General features: G+C 39.1%; 1 protein-coding gene across 7 annotated transcripts in view; it reads left to right on the top strand.

Annotated features, from left to right (window-relative positions):
• Ntng1 (netrin G1) overlaps positions 1–15,148 on the top strand; it is a 338,851-nt gene extending 323,703 nt beyond the window's left edge. For 5 of the 7 annotated variants that reach the window (XM_028757374.1, XM_028757371.1, XM_028757368.1 and 2 more), the window contains one exon: positions 12,302–15,148. In XM_028757374.1, the coding sequence (XP_028613207.1) occupies positions 12,302–12,531 (230 nt within the window). In that variant the 3' untranslated portion in view covers positions 12,532–15,148. The remainder of the gene's footprint in view (positions 1–12,301) is intronic. The other 2 variants (XM_028757370.1, XM_028757369.1) reach the window with 1 other exon arrangement.
• The last annotated feature ends 3,862 nt before the right edge of the window (positions 15,149–19,010 follow it).

Here is a 19,010-nt window from a genome sequence, read left to right as displayed (position 1 = left end):
AGAGAGAGAGAGAGAGAGAGAGAGAGAGAGAGAGAGAGAGAGAGAGAGAGAGGAAAGACAAAGACAGGGAGACAGAGACAGACAGACAGACAGACAGACAGACGGACAGACATGGATACTAATGACACAATTATCTCCTTTCAGCCGTATACACTTGTGTTTCTTAACACTCATTATCAAAGGCCCATGGTAGATTTTCTGCCTCCTCCTTCTCAGGATGTACAATAGCTTATATAAATTTGTATTCATCATAGTACGGGATTTTATAGATTGTCTTTTATAATCCTTACATCATTTTAATACAAAATCTTCTTGCTCCTGTTTGCAATGTCTCCATAACAGGTCTGCAACTCCATCCTACTTGAAGTAGCTACATCTAGACTTTTATCTTGTGCTCCAAATTTAACTAATCACCTTCCCAATTGAAAAACCAAAAAAAAAAAAGTTACTAATTTTCTTCAAGGTCTCCAAGACACCTGTTCTTCCCCCATCGTATCACTCACAATGCACTGAACGTAACAAGAACTGATGTGTGTTGCTTAATAAAAAGTGAGAGACATGTTTCTGGCCCCTTGTCTCCAAATACTGACCATCCTTGCTCTCTCTCTTCTCTTCCACCTCTTCACCAGGTATATTTTGAATCACCAAAAGAAGAAAGCTTAATACATATCCCTGCCCTCCTAATGTTAATGTTTTCTCCTTTAAAACCATGGCTGGGGACTTCTAACACATCACAGTATCCGGCCTGAGTTAGAGTGATAAACACCTCCAAATGATTTTCCCAGGTGTCCCTGGTTTGCTTCTCCCATGCCCTGTCAATGTTCCACGTGCTCCTCCCTTCAAAACACACCTTGTGACTGCCTTTTCAAACTTGCTTTAGCAAACACATCTAGCTCTGACTTGAGATGACTGAAATGAGGCCATCGAGGGAAAACCCCTTCCATTTCTTGCCCTCTGACTTTTAAGCTTTCCGTATCCAGGAGTCTGTGCCTGTCTACTTCCCTGCTTATCTGTCCCAATATCTAACATATTGTCTGCTTACTAATAATAGATAGGCATGCATCATTCATAAAGTGGCAGTGGAAAAACTAGACAAATTTTATGTATTTACCTAATAAATTCCTATTGAGCATAAAGTTTGTGCCTCAGACAATTCTGCATCGTGATGTTATCTAGTGAACACGAAACAGGTAACCAGGGGAGCTCTCCGTTTATAAAGGTAGAAGGTTAAAGTCTTTTGAACTCAGGCTTCATAAAAGAGGTTTAAAGTTGATTTAAATACAACTATGAATCCCTCTACCTGGAGAGAGGTAGTATATTTTATCTCAGCAATTACTGTGGCTTCACCTTCAAAGACAACAATGTCTAGATATTTGCTCCATCTTTACTAGTTACCAAAAACAATGAAGATTTGTCTTCAGATACTGTTGGCTTCAGGAAGTTCTGCTGGTTTCCTTCTTGCCAGAGACTGTTGAATGGTTGGTAAAACAAGGAGCCAGTGTCTAGAACACTTGTTATGAGTTTGGGACCCTGTAGGAACTCACCCATTTTTCTGAGATGTTTTGAGACATTTAGGATAATTTGCAGCATTATTAGAAATATATATTATTATTACAAATACTAAATTTTGCAGAATTTGATGGTGGGATTCACTTATGAAATGAATTGCTCTTATCATTTCAGTAAAACTACTTTTCTCAAAAAAATAAGACATTCTTTTTATGTTCAAAATACTATATATTTCTTCAGTACAAATTTAGAAAGAATAAAATAATATAAAGACAAAATTTAAACTGATAAAAATCAATTCCACTCTCAACAGCCAAAGATAAACATGGGTCATATTTGGTTACAATTTATCCCAAATGCTCGGCTAAGGCTTTCATTATATAAGATGTGGAAGGCACAACAGATCTGCATTTACGGAGCAGGTCTCGGATAAACATCTCATCATGGAAGAACAGCCTGCATCTGCTTTTCTCTTGACACAATGACTTGTACTTGGGAAGGATGAGCTATTCCCAGACATGTGTTGCCCTTGTGTGTGAAGATGCCTCCCACGACAGTCTTCTTTCACCTTCAGCCCAGAGGAGAGGTTGCACCTTTTCATTAGATGAGAAAAGCGTCTTTTGTGATACCAAAAGAGAAAAATCTGTGATTTCTCAGTACTGTCTTTATAAGCACTTCTCCTATGTCTGTGTCTGAAAGTGTTGACCTAAATAGGATTTCAATAAACCATTAATGATCACTTTGGGAAAGGTGTCCAGCCTTAGGCTTGTAGGATTTGCCACGAATTAATTCTTTCTCAACACCAGTTGAGGTTGTTTTACAGGCTGTAAAGCCAATGCCTTTAAGGTATGTAGATGGTGCTTTTCTCCTGCCTTAAAGTTACCTCTCCACATCTGCTGGGATAATACAGATGTGTCTCCTTTAAAATAAATGAGGCTTTTTCTACGGTGTAAGCAGCGTTTCTCTAGGTTGCACAAGAGAAAAAGATCACTCCCATAATAAGTGCTTGGCTAACAGATGAACAAGAGGATGGCTGCTCCCTCAGGTCAGAACCTGCTGTCCCTGATTAAGGAAATGAGACATGGCTGACTACTAAGCTGACAGCCTCCACACAGTTCCAGACAGACTGACCCTTCAGCCCTGCTCCTTGGGTTTGTTGCTTTGAAATCAAGCAGACTGGATGCTGTCACATAAGGGCCATGCTTGGCACCACCACTGTGTCCTGAAGGGAACAGACACAGCATAGGTTTGAAAGCGAGCAATCAGGATTCCTTCCATATGATGACTTTCAGATTTCAGTCTGTTGCTTCAGTCTCTGCCTCCTTCTCCCCAACCTTCAACACTAAACAGGAAAAGGTGAGTTGGAGTGCAGGTTAGCGGTTCTCCATCCCCCCTCCCCCACATATGCTCCCTTGGAAGCATACCACATTGCTGTATGCTGACTGATGCAAAGGAACACACGTAAATGAGTATAAATTTCACCTCTGAGAGAAAGGGCACTGCCATTCCAAAGTGACCTTGCAGGACTCTGTGGAGTACACAGCAACTGAATGCAAATATTCACCAACCACATGCTTTGACTCCAGGTTCTCTCTCTTAAGATTCATATCCGCAGAATGTATGCAGATGCTGCCTTCAAGGGAGGGTATCACTTTCCTTCTCACTTCAGGATTCTTGGATTGGAGATGTAAGGAATTCATTACCCTGACCGAATTAGCACCTTGCTCATCCAAACTGAGTTTCATGCCTTCAGGAGACTGAAGAGAGAACAAAACACTAACAAAGCCTACTTGGGTTGTATTTTGCCCGTTGTAGAACATTCCTATATAATCCATCTCAAGCCTCCCAGCAACTTGAGATGGGTAAAGTGGACAGATGCTCTCATTTCTGCTTTAGAAATGAAGAAAGAGAGCACCAAGAGGTTAACTGATTTCCTCAAGTTCAGCCACCACATTAACCATAGAGATGAGACGCGAATACAGATCTAATTCTCCTCATCTTACCTTAGGCTGCTCATCCACAGGAGAGACAAAATCCTATCTTGTTCCTTGGGTGGCGACTTAGACCGCCAGGCAAAACAAATCAAAAGAAAATGGTTACTAACTCTATCATCAAAAACTCATAGAAATTCACAAGTACAATCATCTTATCAAACCAGATATCTTTTATAAAATGAGGGAGAAATTCCTAATTATTTGTGTTTGTAGTGATAGGCTTCCTATCAATAATAGTCATGCAGGACTAGAGAGACAGATATAGTCATAGAGCACTTGCTTTACCAGCCTGATGGCCTGAGTATGATTCCGCAGACCAGGCCAGGCATCATGACACAAGCTTGTTAACCCCAGTGCTCACGAGGCCAACACATGAACTACCTGGCCAATTAGCAGTGCATACTTGGAAAGTTCCAAGAGAGTGAGAAAACCTGTCTCAAAAAAAAAAAAAAAGGTAGACATAACCTCAATCTGGCCTTTGTATACATGTGTACAAACACACCCACACACACCACACACCTAAAAATTTACTCATGCAAATAAAACCCAAGAGAGTTTAGAAAAGTGATGTTTTTTCTTAATGTTATCGTTTTCCAGGAATGACAAGCCACATGCTCACATGTATATCAACATTGTTAGTCTGGCCCAATATATAATATTTATGCACCACCTGAAAAGTATTTAGTTAAAAGATAGATGGACAGAGGTCACTAGCCAGTTCATGATAATAAGGTCAATGTCTCAAAGTAAAAATGTGACTCTCTGAACCAGAATTCAGGATTAATGGCTCCTAACCAATTTTCCTACCATGTCATGCCATCTCTCATGAACACATGAGAGTAAAAGATGGAGAATGTAGTTGCTGTGGCCAGAACTTGCTCCCAAACTCCGCTGCAGTCTATAAAGTTTTTGTCACATCTCAGGGTCTAACCTGCATGTTCTATTTTCTGTCTTGCTCACAATATAGTAAAACAGACACAAAGACTGTGTAAATGGGTCATAGTGTGGCTCCTCAGCTCCCCGCTGCCAGCTCTCAAACACCGGCAGAAGACCTCAGTGCAGTACGCATGCCTTTGTTATTACCCTGTTTGGTGGGGGTTATTTGCTCTTTGACGTTTCTTTGCAAAGGATGGGAACAATCTGGAACATCTTTCCCTCAGCGATTCCGGGCTTGGTTCAGGTGGTGAAGGTAGAGGTCACTTTATTAATACAGCCATCAAGGAAAGCTGTCATGGTAACACATTGCATCGATTCCTTGAAGTACAGGGGACAAAGCCAAAAAGAGAAACTTTCAAGTCTATAAATACAGACCCAGCATTGCTCAAGCATAGCAGCAGCTCATGGACAGGGCCAGCCTAAATGTATAGCTTTGAACCAAACACAAACACAGAGAGAAATCTCTTTGGTAATGCGATGGATCATTGTGACCATGTGGGAATAAGTGACCCTTTCAGTTTCTAAAGGAAAAAGGAATAGGACAAGAAATGACACTAAAAGTCCTGGTTGCTGCTGTCTTTGAATATATGGGAGCATTTTCTAGCTCTGCTTTTTGACATGTTCCAGACAAGGCTAATAGAAGGGAAAGAATTCAAGATTTCATAATTCATATTTTGAAAATACTTTGTTTTTTGGGATGAGCAGATTATTTAATATTCAAGAACACCTACATACCTATATACACAAATGCACACATAAGCACACACATACACATACTTATACATACATACATGTGTATGCATAGACACCCATCACATGCACATACATATATTTATACACATATACATACATATGTACACATAGGCGTGCATCACATGCATTTGCACACATATACACATACAATGCATATCTACATGCACTTTCAACGCATATACATGTACACAGATACCTAAACCTTCTCCACAAACAAAACAAAACAAAAAACCCTTCAGAACCTGAGTCATTAAGTGACATTCTTCTGGCTTTCCTCATCCAAGGTCCAGTAAAAACAAGTAATAAAGAAAACAGTGTTCACTTCTACTTTCTCCCTGTGAAATTAGGAGTAGTTTTATAGATCATGGCAATGCTGAGACCTTGTTTGTCTGCTTTTGTGTCTTGCTTACCAAAGCTCTAAGCAGAGCTAACCTAATACCTTGCTGACTCCAGCTTATCCACTAAGATTTCACACTTCATCTTCTGGCCACACAACTCTGTTTCAGTCTCACATTAATGCAATAACCTTATCAGCCAATGTCTTCTGTTATCTTTGGCACACTATTGGAAAGCATTCCAAAGACTGGAGTACCAGAAGGTATCAAGTCATGTGGTATTATTATATTGGCCATGCCATAAATAAATTAATCTTATGAACAGTAAAAAGAAAATTTAATAAAGGGAACTCTACAAAAAAGTCATGCTATTACCAAAGGAATGTCAGCTCTTTCTGTATCTGACTCAGACTTTACTGTAACATAAAGAATTGTATCAACCAAGTATCTATTCACATTCCATCCTTGGACAAAGGTTATATAAGGGATTTGAAAATAAAGCTTCCTGATTACAGAAATAAGATGCCCCTTTATAGTCAATAACAATAAAGAAAGTCTAGATAAACTTAAAATAAATATCACCAACTGAATTCCGTTTGAAAGTCTATACTTTCAGGGATCATTTCTACAGTTCATTACTAAATTCAGTTTGAAGCTGATCCATATAAGGAAAAACAAACAAATAGAGAGATAATTGAAAAATTACATTAGGTAAAAATTTCCAGCTCTTTAATCTACAACTTCGTGCAGTACAGAACAGAAAGATCAGGAACACTATTCTAAGGTTTCATTCTCATGCCTTCCCCACAAGTTAACGATTAGTGCCTAGAAAGTTGTGGTGAAAAGGATTCTATAGTTCAGTACAAAAGAGCACCATTATCAAATAGTGACATTCCATTTTAATTCACTTGTGTTACCATAACAGAATGTCACAGACTAATTTATAACAATAAATAGCTACTTATGAGCCAGTGTTTTGGTTTTTTTATCATAAAGTTCTAGTATTTTATCATAAAAGGCTGGAAGGCATCACATGGTTGAAAGAGAAATCCCTATTAGCCCATCATGTGTGCATTAGTTCATTCTTAATACTACCTCTGAAAGGTCCCACTTTTTAAGAATGTTACAATGTCAACTAAACTTCACCATGAGTTTTGAAGAAGCCAAACTTTGAGACCACAGCAGTCTCTTATACCAGGGAAGACAGAAACGATGCTATAAATGTCAACAAGATTCTCACTGTCAGTCTAGACCTTTGGCATTTCAACTTTTATTTTTGTGTGACGTGATTTGAATTTGGACCTCCATATGTCAGTAGAATTCTAGAAATGAGAAGTAATTCAGAAATGTTATTGACAGATGTCTCTGCCCCATCCGAGTAGTTTGAAATAGCATTAGCTAGGAGATGTAGTGTGAAATGTATTGTCTAAGAAGTGCTTCTGTAACTTCAAGACATGGAGTCAGCCATATCTAAGAGTACAGACCATTGTGCTGCCCAATACCACTCACTATGCTCCCCAGGCTCTTCCCGTCTATATAAAGTGCAATATGCATGGGTTGACACTCAAGCTCTACTCTAAATGGATATGATCTAGATCTTGTCTAGGTGGTTTGAAAAGTGGCTGTGCGTGCTGGCATCACTGCCTCAATGGGAGTAAAGAGCAAATCACAAGGCAAGGATGTCTTTGGATCCTCTGCTGCTGCTATAAGCAGTATTAAGACTATCTGCTCTAGCATTTCTGAGTTACCTACATGCACGTTCTTTCATTCCAATGGCTGTGCATCTGAAAACCCAATGTTATTTAGATCTAAAACTGACAAATCTGTGTCCTGCTCTTTTTCCAAGTGTACACCAGGAACAGCTGTTTACTTTCATTGACATGTCTGTACTCCAACTCAGGACATCATCAGTTTACTCTTTATATCAATTGTAATACCTTCTTGGTAGAAGAGGAAGCTTTCCCAGCCAATTTAGGACATTTAGCGAATCCATGGCCTTTACCCACCCATGGTATGCTATCCTTATCCAGTTGTGACAAAAATAAATAAATACATAATTAAATAAATGCAACCTAGTAATTGCCTAATATCCTCTGGGGATCTTAATCTCCAAAATAATTGGGACCTATTCCTATCAACTGATGTTCAGGTTATCACCATAAATTGTAACAAGCTCCATCTTTCCCAGTACTTTTTCCTCATCATTCCAAAACCCTTTCTGGCTGATTCAGTTGATCAAGAATTACATTACACATTTTCTCTGCCCAATTCAAATGCTCTTCTTTTCTTCCTCTTCCACTTCATACATTAATTCATAGATAGTCTTCTATAACAGGAAAGCATTTTATGATTAGTTTCATGGAGTCCTGTGACCACTGCATTTTACTAACATTTCTCTTCCAGCCATTCTTCACAATGTTGCTTTCTCTGCATATAGCTGAGGCTGGTACTTTTCAGGGCTCTAGACTCAGTTCTCACTTTGACGTGATTGATACTCTTATACCATGAGACTATGTACATTTCATCTGATGACAATGACCTTCACCACCGATATTCCATATCTCCAGCTCCATAAGGAGCTGTCTCCTGAACATTGACATAGTTTTACCGAGTAATAACAAAACATTCCAGAAGAACTTATAGACAGAGTCAATAAGTCTAAAAGCATTCGTTGACTTCTCTGACTGAATTCTTCTTCTGGTTCCTTTTCTTAATAAATTTTTTTGTGATGTACCTACATAATCAAATGTCACGTTAAAATCACTCACACTTGTTATGTAAACAGCCTTCAGCTGTGCCCTTTCTTCTCCTCTCCTATGCTCCAACCTAGCCCATTCTGTTGGGTGTCTGGTCTCCTTGTCTCCAGTCTATTTTCATCTAGTTTCATCTTTCCTTTTCCTTTAAAACTCTAGCTGACTCATTTACATTTGATAGCTTCCTGTTGACAATTTCCCAAACTCTGCAATGTCTACATAAAAACAACTACAGACGGAACACCCCTAGCATTCTAGCCTCCTTTATCTGTGTGCATCTAGCTTTCCAACCGCAGCCCACTCATCATTTAAGGACATAATCAAGTTCCAGTCAGAAAATAAGCTATTCTAGGTATTTCAACAGAAAAACACTATCAAAGGAAATAGGATAATAGGTGTCTGAGGACAGATATGAATATAGGGCACCAAAATAACTCTTGGACAATAACTGCTTATATAGGTGGTGGCTAATACTCAGGGATTGAGAAATTACAAGAATGAAGGAGGATTTCTTGAAATTAATAGTATTGATGTAAGACTTCATGTACCTTATAACTGTATCTCTGAGGAGGGAAGATGTCTGGCTACCTCTGTAGTAGTCCCTTGGAGATACACTAGCAGGATGGTACAGGAGTCTCCAAGGCTCAGTGAGAAGCTGGTTATGAGTAAATATTAGCAAGGGAATAAGGATAAGATGGATAAGATTTGGATAAATGTCAAGGCTTAAATGAAGGACCCTTGCTATGCAGTACTGTTAAGGCAAGCATTTAAGTGGGAAAAGGGAAATATCTTCACATACACCCGTCTTCCCTCTTTGTTCCCTCTAGGGTCAATTGTTGGTGAAATCCAGCAGGAAGCATGTAGAGTTGTTTTTGTTTGGTTGTTTTGTTTTGTTGTTGTTGTTGTTGTTGTTTTATATTGCAACATCAGAGAAGAAGATCAGTGTTCAAAGATAACTTCTTAATAACCTACATGGCCCGTTTGCATCTCTTTGCTTTAACCCATACAATTTTCCTGTCTACGATACTCTTTAACCATAGGCCTTATGTGCACCTTTGTTCAAATACAACCCCTTTTCTATAATTTTTCCTATTCTCTAAAACATAGACACCATCAATTGTGTTTGCCTGACACTTTGCACATACCAATTTTGTGCTCTGTTTTATACTTTGTCTGAATATCTCTGATTATGTTTGTCGATTTTCCACCAAATTGTGAGCTTCTTTATAGCAGTTAGAGTGATGACCACAAAACATAGCCAGATGCTTGGCAAGGACAATTGGCTGAGTGGATAAAACTAATAAGGATATTTTAAGGAAAGCATATCTAGATCACTTCCGGAATGTATTTCATCTCTGTAAGTAAATTAGAACTCTATGGAAACAGAGACCATGCTTTGTAGTTGTTTTATTATCTTGGTGGTGTCTAGTACAAGGTTTTCCATGATGAAGAAAGAGCTCACTGATACTTAACCATCTAGTTTGTTCATTAACCAACAGAATTTTGGTACTAAATGACATGAAGATGGAACATGAGGTTATAAATATCAGGTAAGAACTCTAGTTAGACTTAAATATATTTCTAGCATGTGATTTCAGGCATTAGATGGTACAGTGTGTCCGGTAAAAATCTGTACTTGTTGAATTTTAAAAGGATGGGCACCATCAAGAACCCAAATGTAATGTGCTTTGTAGTGAATTTTAAACTAATAAAATATATGCTAGTTTCCATTTTTTCCTGTTTATATATTATCTAAGATATATTCCCCAGTCCATGAGATGATTAATCCCGGGCTACATCTGTTCCTTGTGTATTTATTAAATTCTCACAACCATCCAAATCAACTAGCAGATTATTTACATGTAGAGAAGGTATTGAATTTTAACTTAATCACTGGCTTCTCAGAAAAAAAAGAAACCTCTGCTCAACAGCTGCTTTATATTCAAGTCCAAGAGGAAGAAAAATAGCTTTGAAAAAAAGAGGGGAGTGATATTTAATTAACTATTGATTTCTTCTCAATTATTCAAGGCAAGCAATTATCGATATTGATGAAACAGATATTTCCCTATGTCTAGTGCCCAAATGAAAGGAAATATCCCATTCTGCAATCTGCTGTCTAGATCGAGAAACGCTCAGAATCTTTAACTTTAAATGGAAATGGTTACTTGGATCTGTTTATTCCACGTTGCCCCAATTAAACAGATATTTCTTGAAGTGTAAGCAAAACAAAACCTATGTTCACTTTCCAAATGGACAAAAACCAAAACAGAACAAGAGCCACCAAGATTTTACCCTAGGACCCTGTGCTTGGGGGACATTGCTTTATAGCTACAGATGCACACACACACACACACACACACACACACACACACAAGATGACTGACAAACTACCATAATTTGGATTCAATCTAAACCACCCACTGAGAAGCAGCTTGTATGCTTGATGCCTCTAATCCATGTGACACTGCCTTGTGTATCAGCATTTCAAACATGAACGATTAGTGCTAATTATACCAATGTATTATGCACCTGTCTTCTACGTCTCCCTGGAATGTTGAGGAATGTAGTCACACTGGACTCTGTTTAGGGAACTTTATTATTAGCTCTAAGGATGCCCAGTGCCACCTTCCCTCAACCATTCACACACGGGAGCATCCTATGTTTGTGAGTGTGGACAAAGTCCCTCTTCAAGGTGACATGAGTATTGAACATGATTAATAGGCAAAGCAAATGCTATCTATAGTTATTACATGGAAGGTGGGATGATTTTGTAACAATGATTTGTATTTAATAGTACCATTGTGTGTGTGTGTGTGTGTGTGTGTGTCTATGCATGTGTGTGTGTGTGTGAATCCATGTATCATCTTTGGAGAAATTGGACCATGAAATTTTTTTTGAATGAAAAACTGTTATAATTTATAAAAAGCTCCTTTTTCTGCTCTGTACCCCGCCTGCCCCCTGTCCAGAGTGGTCTATGTGTTAAGTGCTTAAGCAGCAAATGTTGTTGGAAAGCGTTCGTTCGTTCTTGGCTCTCTTATTCTTTGTTGCTGTGTTAATTTCCCTCGATTCTATTTAACATTCTGCTAAATCAGTGAAACCTTGATTATCTAAGAGAATACAAGACATTGAATTAATGAGGATAACAGGAATTTTGAAGATATGAGAAATTATTAGAGGTGAAAGTTCTGTGGCAGAGGCTGTGAATGAATTTCAGTCAGGAACCGCTCCTTGATTTTCCAACCTGATCCTATTCCTTGATGGATGTAATGAAATTTTGGTAATCAGGGTTTCACCGTTGCATTTATTACTGTTCCCAAATCAAGGTAACCTTGGGCTCTACTCCCCATATTTACAAGGTAGTAAAAAAACTCTGATGGGCTGTCAGGGACAAATGTGACTGCTCTTCCTCACATGCCTCCCACGAAACAAGCTTTTCCTCTTCCCATCTGGCTGTTGCCTGCCTCGAGCATGCTACTTTTTTCACATCCTAAACCTGCATTTCCCTGCTTCCCTGTGGCCTCTTTGCATGCACAGAAAAAGACTGGAATCGGTTCAGGGACAGGACGATGGATGGATGTCCTGACCTTAGAGGTTGTTGGTCATTTTAGTAACACCGCTTTGCATTTTAAACGGCACTCATCTGGCTTCAAGGTTCTGCTTTCTTGTATCAGGCACTTGTCCTAGGAGGTCACGAGAGGTCTCACATACAGAAGAATTTCCAAACCAGGAGTGTTACATTACCTTAGAATCGATAGCCTGAGCTGGAAAATATCCAAGATTGCAGGGAAAAGGGGGTGGGAGGGGGACCTATATGAAAAGGCCTAAAATGATCAAAACAAAGGCAGCCTACACATTTGTTTGGAAATTGGAGTCACATGCTTAGTTTGTGGAGGGAAAGGGGGAGCACAAGATCGATAGAGAATTTCTTTTTTTTTTTTAAGCTGAAAACATGATGTTCCAGATGAACTTAAATTGATTCTGCTTCTCCTCCCCCCTCCCCTCCCCTCCCCTCGTTCTGCAGCTAATGTCTGTGACAATGAGCTCCTGCACTGCCAGAATGGAGGGACCTGCCAGAACAATGTGCGCTGCGCGTGCCCAGACGCCTACACTGGCATCCTCTGTGAGAAGCTACGGTGCGAAGAGGCAGGCAGCTGTGGCTCCGACTCTGGCCAGGGAGCACCCCCGCGGGGCTCCCCAGCACTGCTGCTGCTGACAGCGCTGCTGGGGACTGCCAGTCCCCTGGTGTTCTAGGGGTCACACCCAGCCCTCCAACAGGCCTGTGCTGTGGGGACGCAAACACAACCCAAGCGATTGCTACTGACATAGAAAACACGCACACCCACTCCAACACAGTGTATAGAAGAAGAGGGCCTAATTGAACTAAGCCATATCTCTCAGAACCGGACAGCACATCGCACATCGGAGTCAGGACTGTTCATCACTGACTCCAGAGGAATTGGCAGCTGTTGCTATTATCACTGCAAATCTCATTGCCAGCTGCAGAGCTGATTGCGGATTGGAAAGGCTGTGAGAGCGCCCCCAAAAGGAAAGACAAAAAACAAACTGATCAACCAACCTAAAAACATTCGCTACTCTACCGTGGTGCACCCTAGTACCGCTCTGCTCAGTGTGTGGGCCAACCAAATAAAAGCACTCTTCGCTGTCAGGTGCATTGTGGGTAATAAGGAAATCTGTTACAAGCTGCCATATTGGCCTGCTTCAGCACCCCCCCCCCCATTCCCTTCCAACCTGTGCTTTAGTGAACGTTGCTCTGTAACCGTTGTTGGTTGAAAGATTTCTTTGTCTGATGTTAGTGATACACATGTGTAACAGCCCCCTCCAAAGCGCAAGCCAGTCATGCCCCTGTATATTTTAGCAGCACTGCGATCCCAGTGCCAGCTCACATCCACTTCACAAGAGTGGCTAGAGGAAAAGAGAAAGTGTATCTATCCTTTTGTATTCAAATGAAGTTATTTTTCTTGAAATAATGTAATATGTAGATTTTTTGTATTATTGCCAATTTATGTTACCAGACAATCTGTTAATGTATCTAATTCGAATCAGCAAAGACTGACATTTGATTTTTGGTCCTCTTTGGTTTTGTTTCGTTTCATCGTGCAGAGATTTCTCTGTAAGGGCAACGAGCGTGCTGGCATCAAAGAATATTGGTTTACATATAGCAAGTGTAATAAGATTCCACCAAAGGACATTTTAAATGTTTTCTTGTTGCTTTAACACTGGAAGATTTAAAGAATAAAAATTCCTGCAGAAATGATATCAGGAAATTGTATGGCCGTTTCTTAAGATGAAAGGAGCAACCACTCAACAGTTTCCCAGTTACGTCACTGGTTTTGTGTGGACTGAACACAGTCAGCTGACAACTTTAGTAACCAGGAAGATGGATTGATGGTCACTAGCTTGGACAACGTCTGCAAAGTATGAGACTATTTTCCACCTGGGAAAAAATTATAACCACAAAAACAGAGAGAAAGAAATATCTAAGTGATTGCCAAGATTATGCCAAAGCCTGTTGGCAGAGCACTAAGAGACTTTTATTTTTAAGTCATGCTATTTTCACAGATTTATGGTGATCATGTGACTCTAGGGATGCCGATCTATGTATCCTTCCAAATACAGTGTTTACATGGAGTATCATAAGAGGCCACCTGGGGAACCAGGACAGCAGCAGGGAAATTGAGTGATTAGCAATTTGACTTTGAATATATTCTAAGTATTTAAATGAAATATCAAAATATACAGCAGCAAGTAGACATAACTGCTGTTCCTGAAAATAAAGTCTGTTTCAAGTACTGCCCAAGGTGTAATAAATTCTTGTTTCTGCCTTTTATTAGGCCAATTACTGTACAAGACAGCAGAGGGAGCGGGGCTGGGGGAGAAACACTTTGAAGGTTTGGAGGGGCTGAAACAGTGTATGTTCAATCCCAGCAAACTGCCACCCTGCAGGTGACAAATGTGTCAGCAACGGCAGGCATCTCTTGGAATCAGAAATAATTATGAGACCAAACCAGAAGATTAAAGACAATGAAGTCCTACATGACTTGGTGGGACAATAACCTATGACAGTATTAGGTCAGAAGCCTCGTTCCAGGCTGAATTCTTCACCCTACTGCCAGTCTCAGCTGAACCAGGGGGGAGGAATGTCTTCTGATAAATAACCCGAGTCAAAACTAGATGAAGGAACAGCATGTCTTATTGGTTTTGTTCCCAGAAAAGCCAATTCAAAGAAGGCAATAAAAGGTAAGCAGGTAATTCCTGCTCTGCCTGCCACCCCACATCCAAGACTATTGAATGTTTGTTATTCAAACCAACAGCCTCTTTTGATATAAGAAATAGGGAAAGATGGAAATAAATTAGCGCTTTGGCTGAGTGCCAGAGTGGCCAACCAGAAATGGCAGATTTACATTAGAAGCATAAATAGGAAATTATATTCCCGGCTCACCAAAGAATACACATGAAAATTCTGATAGCAGGCAGAGTGTGAGATTACTTCTAATGAGGTGGATTTCTGATATTAAAAATGGAGTTTAAGTTGTCTTATAGTTTATTAGCACAAACCAAAGGCAGACTGTGTTATTTCTGGCAATGGTGCACTTTATCGTTACCCAGTCACAGCTTTGTCACAACGATCAGGAATCAGACGCTGCACAATTCAATACGTGGGATTCCAAAAGCTAATTCTGAAATTTAATGAAAGCCTGATTTAAATCAACTCATCTGCATTTTATCTTTATGAGGCTATAAGAATCTAAATTGATGAGGAATATCTTGCATTCAGTGTATTTAGATATAGTTCTCTGAATTTCTTGAAGTGATGTGATCTGCTTTTAATAAAAATTCACTTTTAGGTATATAACAAACGTAAATGAAATGTTCTTTTTAATCTGGTTCTTTAAAAAGTTGATTCATTTTTTGAAAAAATGTCAGCCTACAGGATTTTCTCTGCTGCTTTCTAGAATTCTTTGAATCTGTAATATTCTGTCTTGAGACAGGACTGAGGCAAATAGGGTATATACTAAGTTGTACTCACATTTGAGGCTGGAAGGTTCTCTAATGTGAGCAATACAGCTATCCCATGTCATCAGTCCACAGTCAACTGCCCTACAAAGGAGGAGCATCATTCTTCCCACAATTGATGTGTATAAAACCCAGAAAGGAGCTGTATGGGGGGTGGGGAGTTAAAATGTCAGCTATCTAGAAAGTTTTGCTATTGACAGGGAGTTAAGAAATCTACCTTGCCTACTATAAAGGAGCAATGACTGAACACACAGCTTAAGGGCAAATATTGGAAGTGCCACCTTTACCCTTTGCCCAGCTATCCAGTCTAATTAGATGTCCCCACAGAACAGTGACCTCCTGTAGGCAGAGAGCACAAAGGCAACCCTCCAGCACATGGATGGAAGAAGACTTAGATTCCATAGTTCAGTGGTTTCTATTGTGTCCTACCCACCCTTTCCTGGACCTGTGACTTTACTGGAGTCTAGGAAGCTTTAGGTGGAAACCCTGAAATCAAATCTTTACTTCCATCTTCTTCACCCTCTACCATCAATAGTCTAATAATATAGGAATATTAAAAACCCGATAGTCTGAAATGGAATGTTCTTTACCCTGGGAAATGGTCTGCTGTATTTTACCTAGTGTTTATTTCTAAGTCAAATATCAGTGGCATTTTCTGTGCTCATAGGATTGAACAGGACACTAGGGAGCTTGGGGTTATATGGTACATTCATAACATATGTAACTGTATAAATGCACTTAGCATCCAGTATAATTTAAAATTTTTACCTTCAGAAATGTGAATGAGTTATTTTCCTACCACTTTGATTCCCAGCCTTTATTGAAAAGGAGGGTGTGATATCTACTTATCCACAAGTTGGGACAACCTGAGGTTAAAAAAGGAAAGCATTTTTTAAAGGAAACCCAACTGGAGTGTTTATTATATATAAAAATTTTTAAAAGAAAGGTATCCCTGAGATTTTAACACAAAATCTAATTATAAACAATCTACCTGGAGTCTAATAGTTTGTCCTAGGAAATCAATAATGGTTTCTAGTCAGTGTTATTTATTTATTTGTTTGTTTGTTTGTTTGTTTGTTTCTTATGCATGGATGTTTTGCATGGATGTGCCTGTGTGCAACATGCACTCTTGTTCCCTGGAGGTCAGAAGAAGGAGTCAGATGCCCTGGAATTAGAGTGGTTATGAGCTGACATGTGAGTATTGAAAACAGAACCCAGGTCCTCTGCTGGAGTGTCTGCTGCACCTAACCACTGAGCCACCTCTCCAGCCTCTCAGTGTTATTTTTAAGAAACATGAAACCTTCCTTTGATACAAACAATGTGAAAGTTCTGCGTCTTTTCATTTAAAGTGTTTTTTAATTTAAACTTTATTTTTACTTTCTTACATTAAAAGTAGCTTATTTTTTTCCTTCAGTTACCTAAAATGGATGCCAACAAACTCCTCACATAAACTGCACATAAACACAAGATGATGTCAGGAAAAAAAAAAAAAGCATGCCAACTTTCATAATTTGAATTTTCCCCAAACAGTCTCCGGAACACAGAGAACGTCTGCGCTTCTCAACACCTGGTGCGGTGTGACTCACAGATGACAGTCTTCATTCGGCTTCCGGAGAACCAAAGGGGAAAAAAAATACAAGCATGCCCTCTGCATAAACCCCACTAGTGCATTTAACTAGAAATTGGAAAGTAACATCTGTGAAAAGCAAGTTAATATTGACTAATATACAGTTACTTAAGTTCTAATACAGAAGAAAAATGGCGCCCATAATACACATTTAGAGTGCATTCTGAAATAATTCTACAAGAAGAGATCAACAAATTTGAAGGGCATTTTAAAGCACTGGAACCTTTAGTAACTGCTGGAATCCCACACCCCTCAGCCTTCTCTGGTCATCCCAAAGCCTCTGTTAATTGATTGATGAGTTAAAATGGAGTTGTAACATTTAAAATTATATCTTTTTTTTTTTTTTACCTAAACTGCTGCCTGAAAAATGGGTCATTATTCTACAAAACCTAATTATATTAGCACTAAACACTTAGCCAGACTAGCCCAGGCAAACTGCAGAGGATCAGAGGTAAAAATAACTCTCATTTTCTTAACTTAGTCCCATTTTTTTCCAGAGGTGTCATTTTAATATTATTTAATTAGAATTACAAATTTCCATGTTGGGAAGAATAAAACTAACTGGAAAGAAAAAGAAGTAATTATTACATTTCTTACCACTATGGGACTAGAAATGGAAATTCCTGCTTAGCACGAATGTGTCAAGAACCTTAAAAACATCATATGCCAAAGGTTTCCCTGATGCCATGCTGATAGTACCATGGTAGAGCATGTCTGTTACACAGGTGTGTATCCGACTTGATTAAAAGAAAGTGACAGAAAAACACACACCTGAAGTCCTGTTAAGACTAGTGATTTTGTTTTGTTTCCTTGTGTTTGTTTTGTTTCCTTGTGTTTGTTTTGTTTTGTTTTTGACCAAGGTAGGCAACTACATAATGTCATTTTTGTTCGTTTGGATTTGTGCTCCTAGGGAAGGCTGCTCCTTTTGAGGAACTGTCTTCCTTATGCCTAGGAGAAACACTAAAGAAAGCCTCCTCCAAGGAGATAGCACTGTGCCACTTACCCACGGAAGCCCTGAGTAATTGTTTTGGCTTTCTTGGTGTGATAAACACCTAGAGGCAAAGAGATGAGTGTCATCTCCCTCCACTCTGGTTTTTCTCCCTTCGGAAAGGTTTTGGATACAGGGGGTGGCTCCCAATCTAATGTGACAGGTTTATGAAAAACATTTGTCCGTTGATATGTAATTATGAAAACCCCTGCTAAATATTCAGTTTATTAAATTAATAGGGCAACAAATATTGGATCAGTTTACAACCACTTAAGCTCGTGTTTATATCCTGTGTAATTACAATTCATAATTGGGAGAGCAGTCAAATCTGAGTGCATTCTGATCAGTGGTTCTCAGGCTGCTAAGCAGATCAAGCATACCATGACACAGGAAGTGGTTTTTAAAACCCAGAATTCAAATCAAGTCAAGAAGGGTGAGAGAGGAAAGTTAACAGTGAAATTTTTTAAATTGTGAATTAGATTGTATGTAAATACAATGATATTTTTCTGGCCATTAAAAACAGCACAGTCTCTAAACATTACAAGGCTTATAAAAATGTAAATATGTCTGGTATAAGGGCTACAGTTTACCCTAACTTTTAAAGGTATATATCATCAAATTCATTGTTGTCATGGGAGGAATTAATTATATAGGCATACAGATACATGAAAAACTATTGTCCAACAATCAGTTCCATCTCAAGTTACCTTACATCTACCCAATTCCCTTTCATATACATTTGTATTTATTTCTCTAGAATCCAAATATAAATTTAAAAAATGAAAAGAGAATGGCCTAGGTAAGAACTATATAGTATGAGGCCAACTAACCTAAATATCTTGATAGGTTTGGTATATTTTTCATAGGACCATGTAGGGAACATGGTCATTCACAGAATGGGATGTGTTCCAGCAAACAGCCTCCAATACAGCTCTTAGGAGATGCTCTATTTCATTGGTTCTCAACCTCGCTATCTTGACTCCCTTAGGGATGAATGACCCCTTCACCAGGACTGCCTAAGACCATCAGAAAACACAAATATTCATGTTATAATTAATAACAGTAGCAAAATTAAAGTTA

This window comes from Grammomys surdaster, unplaced genomic scaffold (assembly GCF_004785775.1).
Source record: "Grammomys surdaster isolate TR1022 unplaced genomic scaffold, NIH_TR_1.0 126158, whole genome shotgun sequence".
NCBI classification, from domain to species: domain Eukaryota; kingdom Metazoa; phylum Chordata; class Mammalia; order Rodentia; family Muridae; genus Grammomys; species Grammomys surdaster.
Note: the sequence above shows the minus strand (reverse complement) of the source record. Positions and strands in the feature narration are given on the sequence as shown.